The 14,083-nt window shown below is 35.3% G+C and overlaps 1 protein-coding gene across 11 annotated transcripts in view; it reads left to right on the forward strand.

The window, feature by feature from the left end:
- The window catches only part of RIMS2 (regulating synaptic membrane exocytosis 2), a 609,946-nt gene that overhangs the window by 525,419 nt on the left and 70,444 nt on the right, over nucleotides 1-14,083 (forward strand). For 4 of the 11 annotated variants that reach the window (XM_059995029.1, XM_059995038.1, XM_059995039.1 and 1 more), the window contains one exon: nucleotides 8,068-8,309. The exons of the other annotated variants lie outside the window; for them this stretch is intronic. In XM_059995029.1, coding sequence (XP_059851012.1) covers nucleotides 8,068-8,309 — 242 coding nt within the window. The remainder of the gene's footprint in view (nucleotides 1-8,067; nucleotides 8,310-14,083) is intronic. 11 annotated transcript variants of the gene reach the window in all.

Below are 14,083 nucleotides of genomic sequence, written 5' to 3' on the forward strand. Positions count from 1 at the left end.
GCGGAGCGGCTGGGCCCATGAGCCGTGGCCGCTGAGCCTGCGCGTCTGGAGCCTGTGCTCCGCAATGGGAGAAACCTTAAAATTTCAAAGAGATTAATTTTTAAAACCACATTAACAGGGGTATTATAGTCATAAAAATTTGGAGGTTAAAAGTACCTTAACAATGATCTTTAACCTCCTCATTTGCTAAGTTAGGAAAAGGAGGACCAATGAGTAAAAGAAACTTTTCTGGTAAACCATTACCCGTGTAGTTTTGGATCTAGAAATTGTGATAAGACAGTTTTATTAAACAGATATACAGATGGGTTCCTTCTATTCCCCTTTAATAAAATTCCTCACAGCATAAAAATTTAATGTTTTAAATCAAACTCTTTCACTTGAGTTTTTAAAAAACGTTTTCTCCATCTTGAAGGAATTTCTCTATTTCAATAGGAATTTCTCTATTTCAGTAGCTGCTTTCTTAAAGGTAAATTGTGCCCTCTAAACCTCTAAATCCATAGCTTTTCTTAAATGTTCCTGCTAATTAACTCTGCATCATTTGAAAGGTTCAACTTTCTTGAACCTCGTTCTTCTCTTGTCTTCTGTGGAATTTAACCCTATTCTATTTTTCTTATTTCTGAGAATGCATCTCTATTCACCTCAGTCACTCTTCTTTTTCCTAATCTTAAAATATAAGTATTTCTTGGACTGTCTTCTCAACCTTTTTCATTTCTCTCTCTTTACACTCTTGGCTTGCCTACTTAGGCCATCCTAGCTTCATCTGTCCTCTCCTGTTCAACAAATACTTACTGACTCCATCTGTCGAGCCCTGACTATTCCCTTGAACACTTGGCCTGAGTGGACAGCCTCCTCTTACTCAGCCTTTCCATCAGGAAATTCCACTGATTCTGGTGTTGATCATTTCCTAAATCAGTACCACCTGTGCAAACACTATACTCTCTAAGGATCTCAGTTTTCTTTAAGAGTTGTTGTGAGGATTACATGAGTTAATTCATATAAAGCACTTGAAATAGCCTCTGGAATATGGTAAATGCTTACTAATTTGAACTATGATTATATCTTATTCCCAGGTCCAGATGCTAAGCTGTATAGAAGTTTCCTTCCAGATAACTTTTACACTAATCTTTGCTTTCTATTAGTAATAGCAGTACAGCAGCCTAAGTTCTTATTTACTTTCCCAGTATTATTGCTATAAACTCCTAATTGATTTTTCCATAGCCAGTCTCTCCTGACTTTGTTACTCAAGACATATTAAAGTGTGCTGCTGTGATAAACAACCCTGAATTCTTAATCAACAAAAGTTGATTAATTCTTAATCAACTAATTGATTCAACTAATCAACTAATTCTTAATCAACTAATCAATCAATTAAGAATTAATTCTTAATCAACAAAAGTTCATTTCTGTCCATTATAGTCACTCAGGGGCTTAGTCTGATAGAGGCCCTGTCTTTCACAGTCCCAGGGGCAGAGGGAAAGAGAAGTTGGGGTTGAACACCACCGATTAAATGCTTCTCCGCAGAAGTGCTAGGACTCACTTCCACTAACATTTCATTTGTCTCAACAAGTCAAAAACCCAATCACTGTGTGATAGGCAGAGAGAGAAACATACACTTTTGATCTATAAAGTTTAAAATTTTTCCTTAAAGTAAGTTTCTTCAAACTCATGGCAGGGATGGGATCTGTTATTCAATGATTTGATGGAGAACTTATAAATTCAAGAGATAATAAAGATAGATAGGTAGGTAGGTAGGTAGATAGATGGATAGATAGATAGGTAGATAGATAGATAGATAGGTAGACCTAAGAGTTTAAATGGATTTATGAATGCTCAATTACTAAAGCAATCTTCTTATTCCTTTAATGATCTAGCCTTTATAAATTTGTCACTGTTTAAAGAAGGTAATTATGTTGTCTCCAAAATGTCCATTAATGATATATTTAGAGGTAAAATATTGGGCTGGATCCCAGGGCTCTTGGTGCAACCAACTCTGCAATGTTCTCAGACTTAGGGCCGCTCTGCTATAGTATCCGAATAGGCAGTTAAATAAGGGTAAGCAGTACTGGACATGTATTTATTCCAACACATTCAGGCTTTATCCTGTCTTGACCTCCCCTTATATTAGTATCCTCACCTTCACCCCATTCAGTTAACACTGGTTTTATAAATTTCCTCCAACAGCCAAGCTTCCTTCTACCCCTTGGTGTGTGCAGCTGCCCCCCTTTCAGTTTCGAATACTCTTCTCAGCGTGACTGGCTTCATCATTCAATACTCAGCTCAATTGTCTCCTCTGCCCAGAGGCCTTCCTTGACCACCCCATTTAATATTGTCCCTCCCCCACTTCCTGTCCCTTGTTACCACTGTATTCTATCTTATTTTCTTCAGATCACTTATCACTATCTGAAGTTGCATTTATTTACTTAATTATTGTCTTTCCCTACAACAATAGGAGGGAAAGCTCCATGAAGGCAGGGACATTCTCTTTTTTTCTCTGTTGTATATCTAACTCCAAGAACAGTGCCTGACACATAGTAGGTACAAAGCAAATATCTTTTAAATGAACGATCAAATCCTGGGAGTTGATCGTTAAAGGGAGCAAAATGTTAAAAGGGAGCAAACCTAAAAATAAGAAATAGCTTTTTTTCTTAAAGAAATCTTTAATATAGTGGCATTTTAGGCATTAGCCAGCTGTTGGGAAAGGAGTTTTGGAGATGACCGGCCTTCTTGGTGCTCCTTAAACTATCCTAAGTGTGCAGTGACCTGCTCTGTAACCAGCAAAGCGCTGCTTCCTATCATGAGACCCAAGACTAAGGAACATTTAAACAGTTTCATTACTAATAACTATAATCAAGGCAGATGTTTTTGACAAAAAATAATTTATTGATTAGCTAAATATTCTTCCCTAACTCTGGACATCAACTTTGTTACATAGACATACACGCACATACCCTCCAACACATTTAGATACTATAATAATACATTATAGTATGTTAATAGAATGCATTTATATACAGTACCTGCAGTAATGTTAAAAATACTAAATTTTAAATTCGTGTCATCTCCGGCAATCAAAGAATTAGCATGAGAAACTCAGTTTTTATATACTCTTCAGAGAGAGATGTTTTCTTGAATGTTTAACTTAATTAGGGTTTCTTGACGTTAGAGCTGGTCATTGGAATTTCAGTTATAAGCTAAAACCACATTCTTATGCAGCTATATTTGCATTTTACATGCTGATATATTTGCCAGTACATTAATTAAAAGGGACTGTGTCATACCATTTTTGTATCCCTATATTTGTGGGGATATATATTCAATAAACATTTGAATAAATGGTTACTACTTTACTAGCCGAAACCTGTAGATGGTCATTTGAGTAAATGGAAATATAGCTTATTAAATTGTAATATAGAATCATAATAATTTCAAACTCCACATTTTAGGAAAGAAATAACATTTAATGTAGAGAAAATGTTTAGTGAGGTGAACTTTAGATGGGAGCAGGGTTTGTTACCCTCCCTTCCCCCCTCCCATAAGGAATATGCCAGAATTCAAGGAATCGCACTCGAAATCCAGACCTCCACTCAATGCTGGCAACTGGTGCAATCGAATCTGAGTGATCATAGTGATAGGTATTCAGTGAGCTCTTGGCATCTGCCTCCAGAAACACAGGAATGGGAAGGAAAGGGAATTAAGTCTTTCAAGGTGGCATAATGTTTGGGAACTTGGCCAGTCTCACTGGGTTTTTTCCTCCTCTGTCATTATTCCTATTGTCTTCTAACTTTTAAGCCCTCTAAGCCCTCTCTAGCACCACTTACTAGCCTAAGATGTTATAAATAGTCCTACTCAAGTGTCTTTTCTGCCCCTGTGCTGCAGTTCTCATACTCCATTGTATGAGCTGCTGGGCCCTCTATACTTTATTCATAAAATTCTGTGTCACTCTAGTCTCTAATTCCTTGGGCAGGTTCTCTCGTAACCACCTTCCCAGCTCTCAATAAGATGAAATATTTTTTCATGACTGTATATTTTATTTACAGTGTTACTCTTATGCTCATACTCTCACAAACTCAGAGTTTGTCCTGTGTTTGCTGTTTATCTTAACAGCTAGACTACTCAGTTCTATTCATTCAAACCTATTAAAAATACTTTTGGCCTATAAACTTCATTTAGCTTAATCACATAGCTCCTATAATCCCGTAAATATGCTATTTAAGTCTTTGGAGAATATTTACAAATATTTTACCTGCCTTTCATTACCTTTCTCCCAATGATAGGTGATACTAGATTTGCCCTTTAAAAAATATTTTGGGGTACAACTTTCAACAACTACAATCATGTCATAAAATAAATCACTTGTATTGGCAATTTTACACATTTCAAGAATACTAAATATATAAAGTTCTTCATTATTTTTCTAATGCCAAAAATTAGAAAACATGCATAAAACAATATTTAGAAATGTGGAAACACTGTGTTTCTTTCTGGAATTGAGCATCCTATATCAATGCCCAGTATTATTGTGTAGTAATCTCTTAGAATTAGCTTGAAAGCCATGGTACACATTTAGCCCATGGAATGAACTATGCAAATTGAATTATTTGGCCTGTTTTCGTCCTTGATTGCTCTTTTCATTTGTCTGATTGTTTTAATTTTTTTCTTGTTACCAATACCTTTTATGTTCATTTTGGAAAAAACAAAATAGAAATAAAAAGCATAACTACCAACCAGAGAAAATTAAAACTATTTACTTTTAGCATGCTGTTCACAGTACATCCTTTAGATTTCTTGCTATGACACTTTTTTTCCCAAAGAACATAAACATCCTGAACATATTTTATTTTTCTTTATATTCCCTTAATTCCCCGCTTGTGCAGATAACTAGTAGATCATCTATGAATCCAGGTTTCCTGAACTACCCAGTTTATCAAGAGATGTTCATTTCTTTGTATATGAATTTCTTTTCGTTTGTTTGTTTGTGACAGTGTGTCACTCTGGGATTTGAATTTACCTGTGTCCCCTAGTAGTAGGGTAAATCCCTATTTGGTATGTGTGCCAGCCAAAGCTAAGTTGCAGATACCTGCTTCCTCTTACCCTTTCTCCCATATCAAGAACATATTTTACGTCAATAAATATTTATTTACAACAGCATTTTCAAAGGTACATTCTATTTTATTGATGAACATAACTTATTTAAACACCCTCTACTGTTGGACACTTATGGAGTTTTACCATGTGTATGTATGTGTTTTACTATTGTAATCAGTTCTGCAGTAAATACCATTCTTGCTAAATCTATGAACGTTGCCGTTTTCCCTTAGGATAAGTCCTAAAAGTAGTATTGATAGGTTAAAGGGTAGGCATGTTTTTTAAATGCTTTTGATACATATTGCCATATTGCCCTTCAGAAATCTGTCATTGGTACTACCACCAGCAGTATTGGAAAGTTACCATATTACCAGACCCTTACAAAATTTCTCTTTTAAAGTAATTGATAATGTAATGAATGGGTCTGTGCTTTCTTAACTACACTAAGCATTCCAAATGATCGCCCATGTTTACAGATTCTTTACTACAAAGTATTCCTTAAATAAAGAGTCACAAAACTATTAAAATGTTGGCTGATAGCTTGTTTGCTTGCAGTATTGTTTGCTTATAGTTTTAGGTGATGTCCAAGTGAGGAAAGTAAAGGAAACCAGTAGTGATAGCCTAGCCTCAGTCTCCCTCTCTTCAAAACACAGCACTGGAGAGCAACTACTCGTAAACTCATCCCTGGTGATCTCTAAGCTTCAAGGAGATGAGAAGTAGAACCATTTTACAAAACTTAGTAACCTTTTTTGTAGATAATGCATTATCAAAGTTGTTAGGTTGAAGAGAAGTATACTTCTTTAAAACCAAATGGTCATTAAAATACTTATCTATAATCTGATTTATCCATTCAGTTAGTATTTTATTATATCCTGCTTAATTTTGGCCAAGTTCTTTATGCCCTTATATCCAACCATGAGAATTAAAATGCAAAAATCACAAGGTACAATATTTTGAGAGTCTATCTTTGACTTCCTTGGTAGGCAGTAGATTAGGAGGTTCTTTTAGAAAAGTATGTTTGGGGTAAAAATTCCTACATGACAGGAGTACTAGTTATTGAGACTATGGAACATATTATTTTGAAAGTCTTAGTCTCAACTAAACTTTGACTTTCCTAGACTATGCCATGCCTTTTCTGACGATAGCATACCATAAAAGTCATATGTTGCATTTTTATGTTCATTTGCCCAGAATCCATGAAACAAGAGATACTTGGGGAGCAAAATGTTTCGTAGTTAAAAGGGACCTTATAGATATTCCAGTTCAGCATGTTTAATGGATGCTTAATGGGTGATGATGGTGCTGGTGGTGGTGATAATAATAAGGAGAAGGAGGAAGAGAATAATTTTGGGAGCTCTTATGTGTTTCCCATTCCGCTTAGTGCTTTACTTAGGTTCTTTCATTTATTAAATGAGGAAGTTAAGTTCCAGAAAGGAAAACAACTCTCCCAAGATCAGTCAGTAAAGCCAAAGATCAAACCCAGATTTCCTGGCTCCCAGTATAGTCCACTCTCCATTACATAGTGCTGGCTATATGAAAAACCAGTTTAGACATTTGAATCTCAGAAGTTTTAAAATTTATAATTATAAATATCACTTCTATTGATGCTGTTAAGTATTTACATATATAATACATGTTGAAGGGCTTTAACCTTATTTTATCTATTGTCTATATTCCCTAATATTAATTTTTATTTACTGAATTTTTACTTTAGACATATTATCCCTATTCTTTAATATAAGAAAGTACAATAAGATATTCTCTTATAAATGAGGAACCTGAGGGTCAAGTAGAGCAATTAACGTTTCTAAAGAAAGTCAGTTAAGTAGCAGCAAATCTGGGATTTAAGCCCCCATCTGTTGCCTCCAAAACTCTTTCTACTTTACTCTATAGTTGCTTATTGAAGAATAGCAAAATTAAACAAGCTTGGAAATGATTGATTTGGGGCATTGTAGAAGTGTTATACACTGTCTCCTCTCTTTCTCTCTTGTTTATTTATGCCTCATTTCTTCTTAAAACTAATGTGAAGTAATGTGAACAGTACAATTTACTGTCTTTTTAAAAAATTTCATACTGAGTCTTTTCCCTCTTAAATACTTGGAGGAAACGAACATAGGTTAATAAAGGTAACATGTGTTGAGAATTCCCTGGTGGTCCAGTGGTTAGGACTCCATGCTTCCACTGCCGGGGGCCCAGGTTTGATCCCTGGTCCTAACCTTTCAGTAGGTTTTACTCTAGGATAGAGGGGAAAAAATATTTTAAACATTTTAAAATGTTTAAAAGATTATTGCCTTCTGACCATATTGTCTAGAAAACTGGTAATGTTTCTTTCTTTCAAATGAATGCAAGAGGAAAATCTTTTCTTCATTTTTGGAATATAAACTTATATCAGTATATGAAAGTGTAAAGTGAAATAAATTATTTTTAATTCAAAACTAATGAAAACATCAATCCCTGTTAGAAAATTTAACAGCTGTTAGAAAAATCTTATTAATAAAATGAGAAAACTGAAAGAGCCACTCTTGGCAATAGAAGCTGTAATTTTTGCCATTTTTTGTAAAATTTCCCCACTCATCAAATTTCTCTTTGAAAGCTATAGTAAAGCAAATTCGAGAAGAATGCTTTGGAAACTTCTTTCATATGTTATATGGCTGCCTCAAAGTGTATTGCTCTTGCAGGACAGCATATTCTCTTAAATGAGCCCACTGGTTTTTCGCAAATATTTTTTTCCTGTGACCACGCAAACCTGTGCCTTCTTTGAAAGCAGAAAGGAAATCACATCTGATCTTGGATAGTTACGTTAAGGTTGGCCCTGAATAGTAAAACCCATTCAAGACCATGGTATTTGAAAATTTTTGAGTCCTAAAATATGTCCCACTAATGATATAATTGAATTATACTCCAGATATTTCATCTAAAATACCTTTTCTGTCTTTTCCTTTTTACTCTTGTCCTCACTTTTAATGATCCATCGGCCTACAGTGTCTTTACATCCAAAATGCAAAGCAGACAAATGGGCATCTCAGGGAAGAACATGACTAAAAGCACCAGCATCAGCGGAGACATGTGCTCGCTGGAGAAGAATGATGGCAGCCAGTCTGACACTGCAGTGGGCGCCTTGGGCACCAGCAGCAAAAAGCGGCGCTCTAGCATTGGGGCCAAAATGGTAGCTATTGTTGGTCTCTCCCGGAAAAGCCGCAGTGCTTCTCAGCTCAGCCAAACGGGTAGGCATTTTTATGTTACTCTTTTGACTTCCTAATTGAGTTGTAATTAATTAAAACACATACTCTTTTCTCTTATTTATTCTGTCTCAGTAATGTGTAGATGATGACATGTTCCAGAAGAAAAGGGGCATATTTTAAACTAGTTAACTTTTCCGAAAATATAACAATGACTTTGTTTTTCAGTGATCAGTGAACCTGCTTCTCAGTGAACCTTGGTTACTGTTCTTGAAATGCACTTAACGTCTTTTCTCCTCAGAGAGGAGTTAAGCTGTGGTCCTCCTGATTGTCAGTTGCTGGTCCTCTGTAAAGGTACTCTGATCTGTGAGATATTTACTTTTCTTTAGGTTCCTCAAGTTGGAACCAGCCAAGTTAATTTCCACTCCCAGCAAGTTACCGTGATGAAGATGACGCCACATATTTTGTATGAATAATATACTTCATTTATTGCTGACAGCCTAACTTCTTTTTCAGTTTGTAAGCAGCATTTACCAGTTGTATCAATTTTCTCACTGCAGTTTTTATTTCCCTGTTAACACTTCAAGCAGCAATATTCTCCAGCAGCAGGGATGGAGGAATTTTCTGCTGACAGGGAAGATACTCAAAGCTTTGCTACTTTAAAATTCAGTCTCGAATCACATCTGCAAAAATAAATTAGATACCACACTCCTACTCAGAAAAGCCACTGTTAGTAATTAAGAAATTTGTGAGTCAAAGCAATGGCTTTTTTCAAATGGGTGTTGATAATTAAGCATTAAGTCCCTGGTATCTTGGAAATAATAGCATATCTTCTACTTAACACACAAACAAAAGCATATAATATGGTGTTTCTTTTACAGCAAATAAATTATAGGCAAATGGATTAAATCTCATTTGTGCCTGAATACTAGGGTTCTGGTACAGAGAACATAAATCTACAGCACAAAAGAATTTAAGGATATGTTAATTCCTGGACCCGGCTAACCTTGGTTTTACAAACTGTAACAGTGATTCTGGAATTTGAGCCTTATATAATAGTATTATTTTGAAATAATTATTTGATGGCATTCCTTATATCCTGATTGTAACTTACTATATTTCATGTGATTATGTTAGAGTAATTTTTCACTTGGTGTTTTAAAATGTTACTTTGCATTTTAATATAGAATTAGAAATTTAATTTATGGACATAGAGATCATATTTAAAGGATTTTTTAAATTGCTAGCATTTACACATAATTAACTGTGTTGTGCTAAAATGATAGATGTTGGCCTTTTGAAATTGAGAGGTTTTTTTCTCTCGCAGTTAGAACTTTATTTATTGCATTTTTCTCTTTAAAACTTACAAACATTTGTAAACCCAAAACTGCTCTAAAAAAAGTCTATTAATCTAAAAAATGAAGAACCTAAAATAGGCACTGATAAAACTACAAGTTAGAGAATATGTGGTATTAAATGAAATAAATAATTCTATTCATTCAGGGGTTTGAGCACTTACTATGTGCCAGGCACATGGAGAACACAGATGAATAAGAAATCATTTATAACCTGAGTTGCTTATACTCTAGTAGAGGATAGATACTTCAACAGATTGCTTCAGGATCCTATGTCAGTGGTAAAACTAGAATTACATAGAAAGTGTGCTGAGTGCTCAGAGGAGGATTGTTTGAATTCCAAGAGTGAATACCTGGAGGAGATGTTGCCTGATCCAAGGCCTGAAAAAAGAGTGATTGCTAACCAGGTAAAGGACAATTAGAAAGGTGTTCCAGATAGAAACCGTAATGACAAAGGAATGGAAGTATTACATATACAGGAATGATAGGAAATAGATGTGATTTTAACAAAAAATTTTGGACTGAATGTGGCTAGAGGCAAGGTCGATAGGTCATGGAGAGTCTCATAGATCATATTAATTTGTAGGTGATAGGAAGTTTTAAAGGGTTTTCAGTAGAGAATTGATATGGATAGATTCGCATAATATATAATTTGTAGGCCATTCAGGCAGCCATTTACTTATCTAACAAATATTTTTTGAGCATCTACCATATGCTGTATTTTAAAGAAAACATGGGCAAGACGAGATCCTTCTCTTGGAGCTTATATCTAGTGGAGCTGCAATAAAGAAGTAAACCTAAGTCAGCATCTGGTAAAGAGGATTTTAGGATGAATTAGCAGAATAGTACAATATTTCAGATAAGAGATAAGATCCTGAACGAAGTGAGTTGTCAGTTATAATAAAGATAGAGAGGGGTTGATAAATTCAGGGGATTGTTAACAAGCAAAATTAGTAGTCAGTCACCCGATTTATTCATGGGTCAGATGTGGGGAGGTGAAGGAGAGAAGATTCTAAGGTAATCCCCATATTTCTGGCTTAACATCCCTGGATGGATGGTTGTGGTGCTATTAATGGATATTGGAAGTATAAAAGAAGGAATAGGTTGGGAGAAGGAGAGGTGTCAATTTAGGATACTTTGAATCTGAGATATCTATGGAACATCCAAGTAGAAATGTCTAGAACGTATTTAAATAAACTCTTCTAAAGCTCGTGTCAGAACCAGAGACATAAATCTGGGAGTTATAACGTTCAGAGGTTGCTTGAAACCATGAACATGAGTGAGACTGCCCAAGAAGAACACTGCAGATAAAAGAACAGTAGGTGAAGGCAGTGCTCTGTGGAAGATTAACCTTTTAGAATTGGACAGAGGAACAGGAGCCAATGAAGACCAAGAAGAAATTATCATGAAGAAAGGACAAACACTCTGAGAGAGTAGTGTCACAGAAGCTAAGAGTATAGAATGTTTGAAGAAGATGGTCAATATTTCTCAATGATCAATTTCATGTCTTCATAGTTTTGGCATTAATATCCCATATATCTTTCTTTGACAATATTTTTATTTAAAAATAGAGATCTGTTGACCATACACTGATTTGATTTTTATTGTCAAAAACACTGTGATGTTAGCAGATTTAAGAAATGTAGTTTAGTTCTTTGTTATATCATATAGCCCCTTCTTATGTATATAGCATAGCAGAAAATAACGTGTTCCTTTTTGTTGTTGTCTACATTTATATTCAGTAACATTATAATTGTTAAATTTTTTATCATTCTTAAAATGTGCAGTTGCATTCCTACGTACACAACGTATAGCTTCGACCTACATTGACAATAGAATTCAGAATATCTCTCATTTTAAAGCCAGAGATTAACTGTAGAATAGCCAACAGAGATTGTTTTGTAATTACTGGACTCCAAACTTCCAGTGGGTTTCTAAATTCTGTATTTCTGTGTATATGTCTCAAGTAAGGTTTTTATGTTTTCTTTTCTTAAAAATGCAGTAACAAGCTCTAACAGTGTTTAAAACTGAAATCTTCAAATTTAATACCTAAACTCTTTGATCATATGATAACATTCTCTAAAACAATGAATGGATTTATGATGTTGCATCTTACAATAGATCCTTTGTTTTGATTTTTCTGGCCTTTGCATGGAGATCTGCATGTAATTAATTTATAGTTATCATTTAATTAATGATATACCATAATATCTTCAACTTCTTAAAATGATACTCATTGTAAAAGTAAATATCATTTTACCAGTATGGATTTCAAGACCAGATAAAGACTGCTTACTTGACTTCTGAAGAGTAGAAAACTCAGCAAAATGGTATCTTTCTAAAGAATGTCGAAATTATTCTGGATTATGATTATGTATGATTATGTAGGATCAGTAATCATACATAAACAATAATTGATGAAGGGGAAACCATTTATAAAGATATGTTGGTTAATACACATAGTAGCTAAGTCATATCTCTCTTCTTTTCCCAGGCTATTTTGTATCCTTCTTTGACTGTTGAGTGGAAACTCACCATTTTTAAAGCTTAAATATATCTTGCTAAACATCACAACCTTGTAGAAAGCACATAGGGTGAATAAGGAGACTTGGATGCTATTGCTTACTCTGGGTTATATAAGATATCAAACACGGCCTCTTAAGAAAACCTGCCCAGGGGCTTCCCTGGTGGCACAGTGGTTGAGAGTCCGCCTGCCGATGCAGGAGACACGGGCTCGTGCCCCGATCCGGGAGGATCCCACATGCCACGGAGCGGCTGGGCCCGTGAGCCATGGCCACTGAGCCTGCGCGTCTGGAGCCTGTGCTCTGCAACTGGAGAGGCCACAACAGTGAGAGGCCCGCGTACCGCAAAAAAAAAAAAAAAAAAAAAAAAAAACCTGCCCAACACATCTGAGTCATAGAATGTTCACCTGACAGTTGTATTTAACACCTGCTGTCCTAACAGAGTTTTTATAAAGATAATACTTTAAATGTATAAGAAAATGCTTTCAGAACTTAAAAATCATTTTATAGATGTAAGCTATAAATAGCAAATTCAGCCTCATGGGGAATCAGGAATTCTATTTTAGACATGTCAATTTTGAGATGCCCATGAGACGTCTAAGGACAGTCATTCTATGGTTAGTTGGATATGCATCCATATTAGGTCAAGGCTAAGCATGTAATTTGGGAGTAATCAGCAGGTAATATTTAAAGCCATGGCACTAGATAATATTACTTTGTGTAACTTAAATCAGAGGAAAACTAAAGACAGAGCCCTGGTATATGCCAACATTTAGATATCAGGAAGAGAGTCCATTAAAGGAAACTTGAGAGAGAGCAGCCATTAAAGAAAATGAAAAAGAAGAATATGGTATCTTGGAAACCAAAGGAAGAAAATATTTTAAGAAAGCTGATCATCTCTGTCAAGTGCTTCTGGTAGTTCAGATAAGATGAAGATTGGGAGTTGACCATTGGATTTCGCAAGATGGAGGAATTTGGTAAACCTTGACAAGCCTTGCGATGGTAGACAAAGCCTGATTGGAGCAGGTTAACAAAAATGGGAGGTGAAGTAGAGTCCCTGAGAATAATTTCAAGAATGAAAATTAGAACACCTAATACTTATTGAGCACTTTCATGTGCTAGGCACTGTTTTAAGCACTTTGCATGTAAATCATTTAAATCTTACAATGTTATGGAGCAAGAATTAATTACTATTACCCTCATTTTATAGATGAGGGAATCAAAGTAGGCAGAAGGGGAGTAACTTCCCCAAGTTTACTTAACTAGTTAAGGGTGGAAGTTGGGATTTAAATCCAGGCAGTATAGATCTGGAGACTTCGTTCTTAATTATTCTGTTATAGTCTAGACCAGCACTGTCCAATAGAACTTTTAGCAGTGTTGGCATTGCTCTATATCTGCATTATCCAATACAATATGGTAGCCAACATGTGGCTACCATACAACCAACATGTGGCTATTGAGCACTTGAAATGTGGCTTGTGTGACTGAGTAACTGAATTTTAAATTTTTTTACATTTTTAATTTATATAATTTTAAGTAGGCACATATGATTAGTGACTACTGTGTGCAAATAAAAACAATTTCTAGGATTTTTGATAAAAAGGGAAATAAAAAAAATAGGACTATAGCTTGGAAGAAATAGATCAAAGACGAGTTTTGGTTTTTTAATGAGAGGGGATACTTGTGGGAACAACTGAGTGGGTGAGAGAGCTTCGGATCCAGAGCTTAAGTAGAGATCAGCTCTTATAACCTGTGGCCACTCAGGAATCTCTGCTCTTTTCATCTTGTAGTAATTTCTAAGCTCGCCCAGTACTTTATACTTCCTCTAATTATAATACTGAGTAACTGTAATCATTTATGTATTTGTCTATCTCTTGGCTAGACTGTTTTTTCTTATTTTGTACATCCTTCTCAGTGTCTGGTATAGTATCAAACATAGTGA

The sequence above is a fragment of the Delphinus delphis genome, chromosome 17, assembly GCF_949987515.2.
Source record: "Delphinus delphis chromosome 17, mDelDel1.2, whole genome shotgun sequence".
Classification (NCBI taxonomy): Eukaryota; Metazoa; Chordata; class Mammalia; order Artiodactyla; family Delphinidae; genus Delphinus; species Delphinus delphis.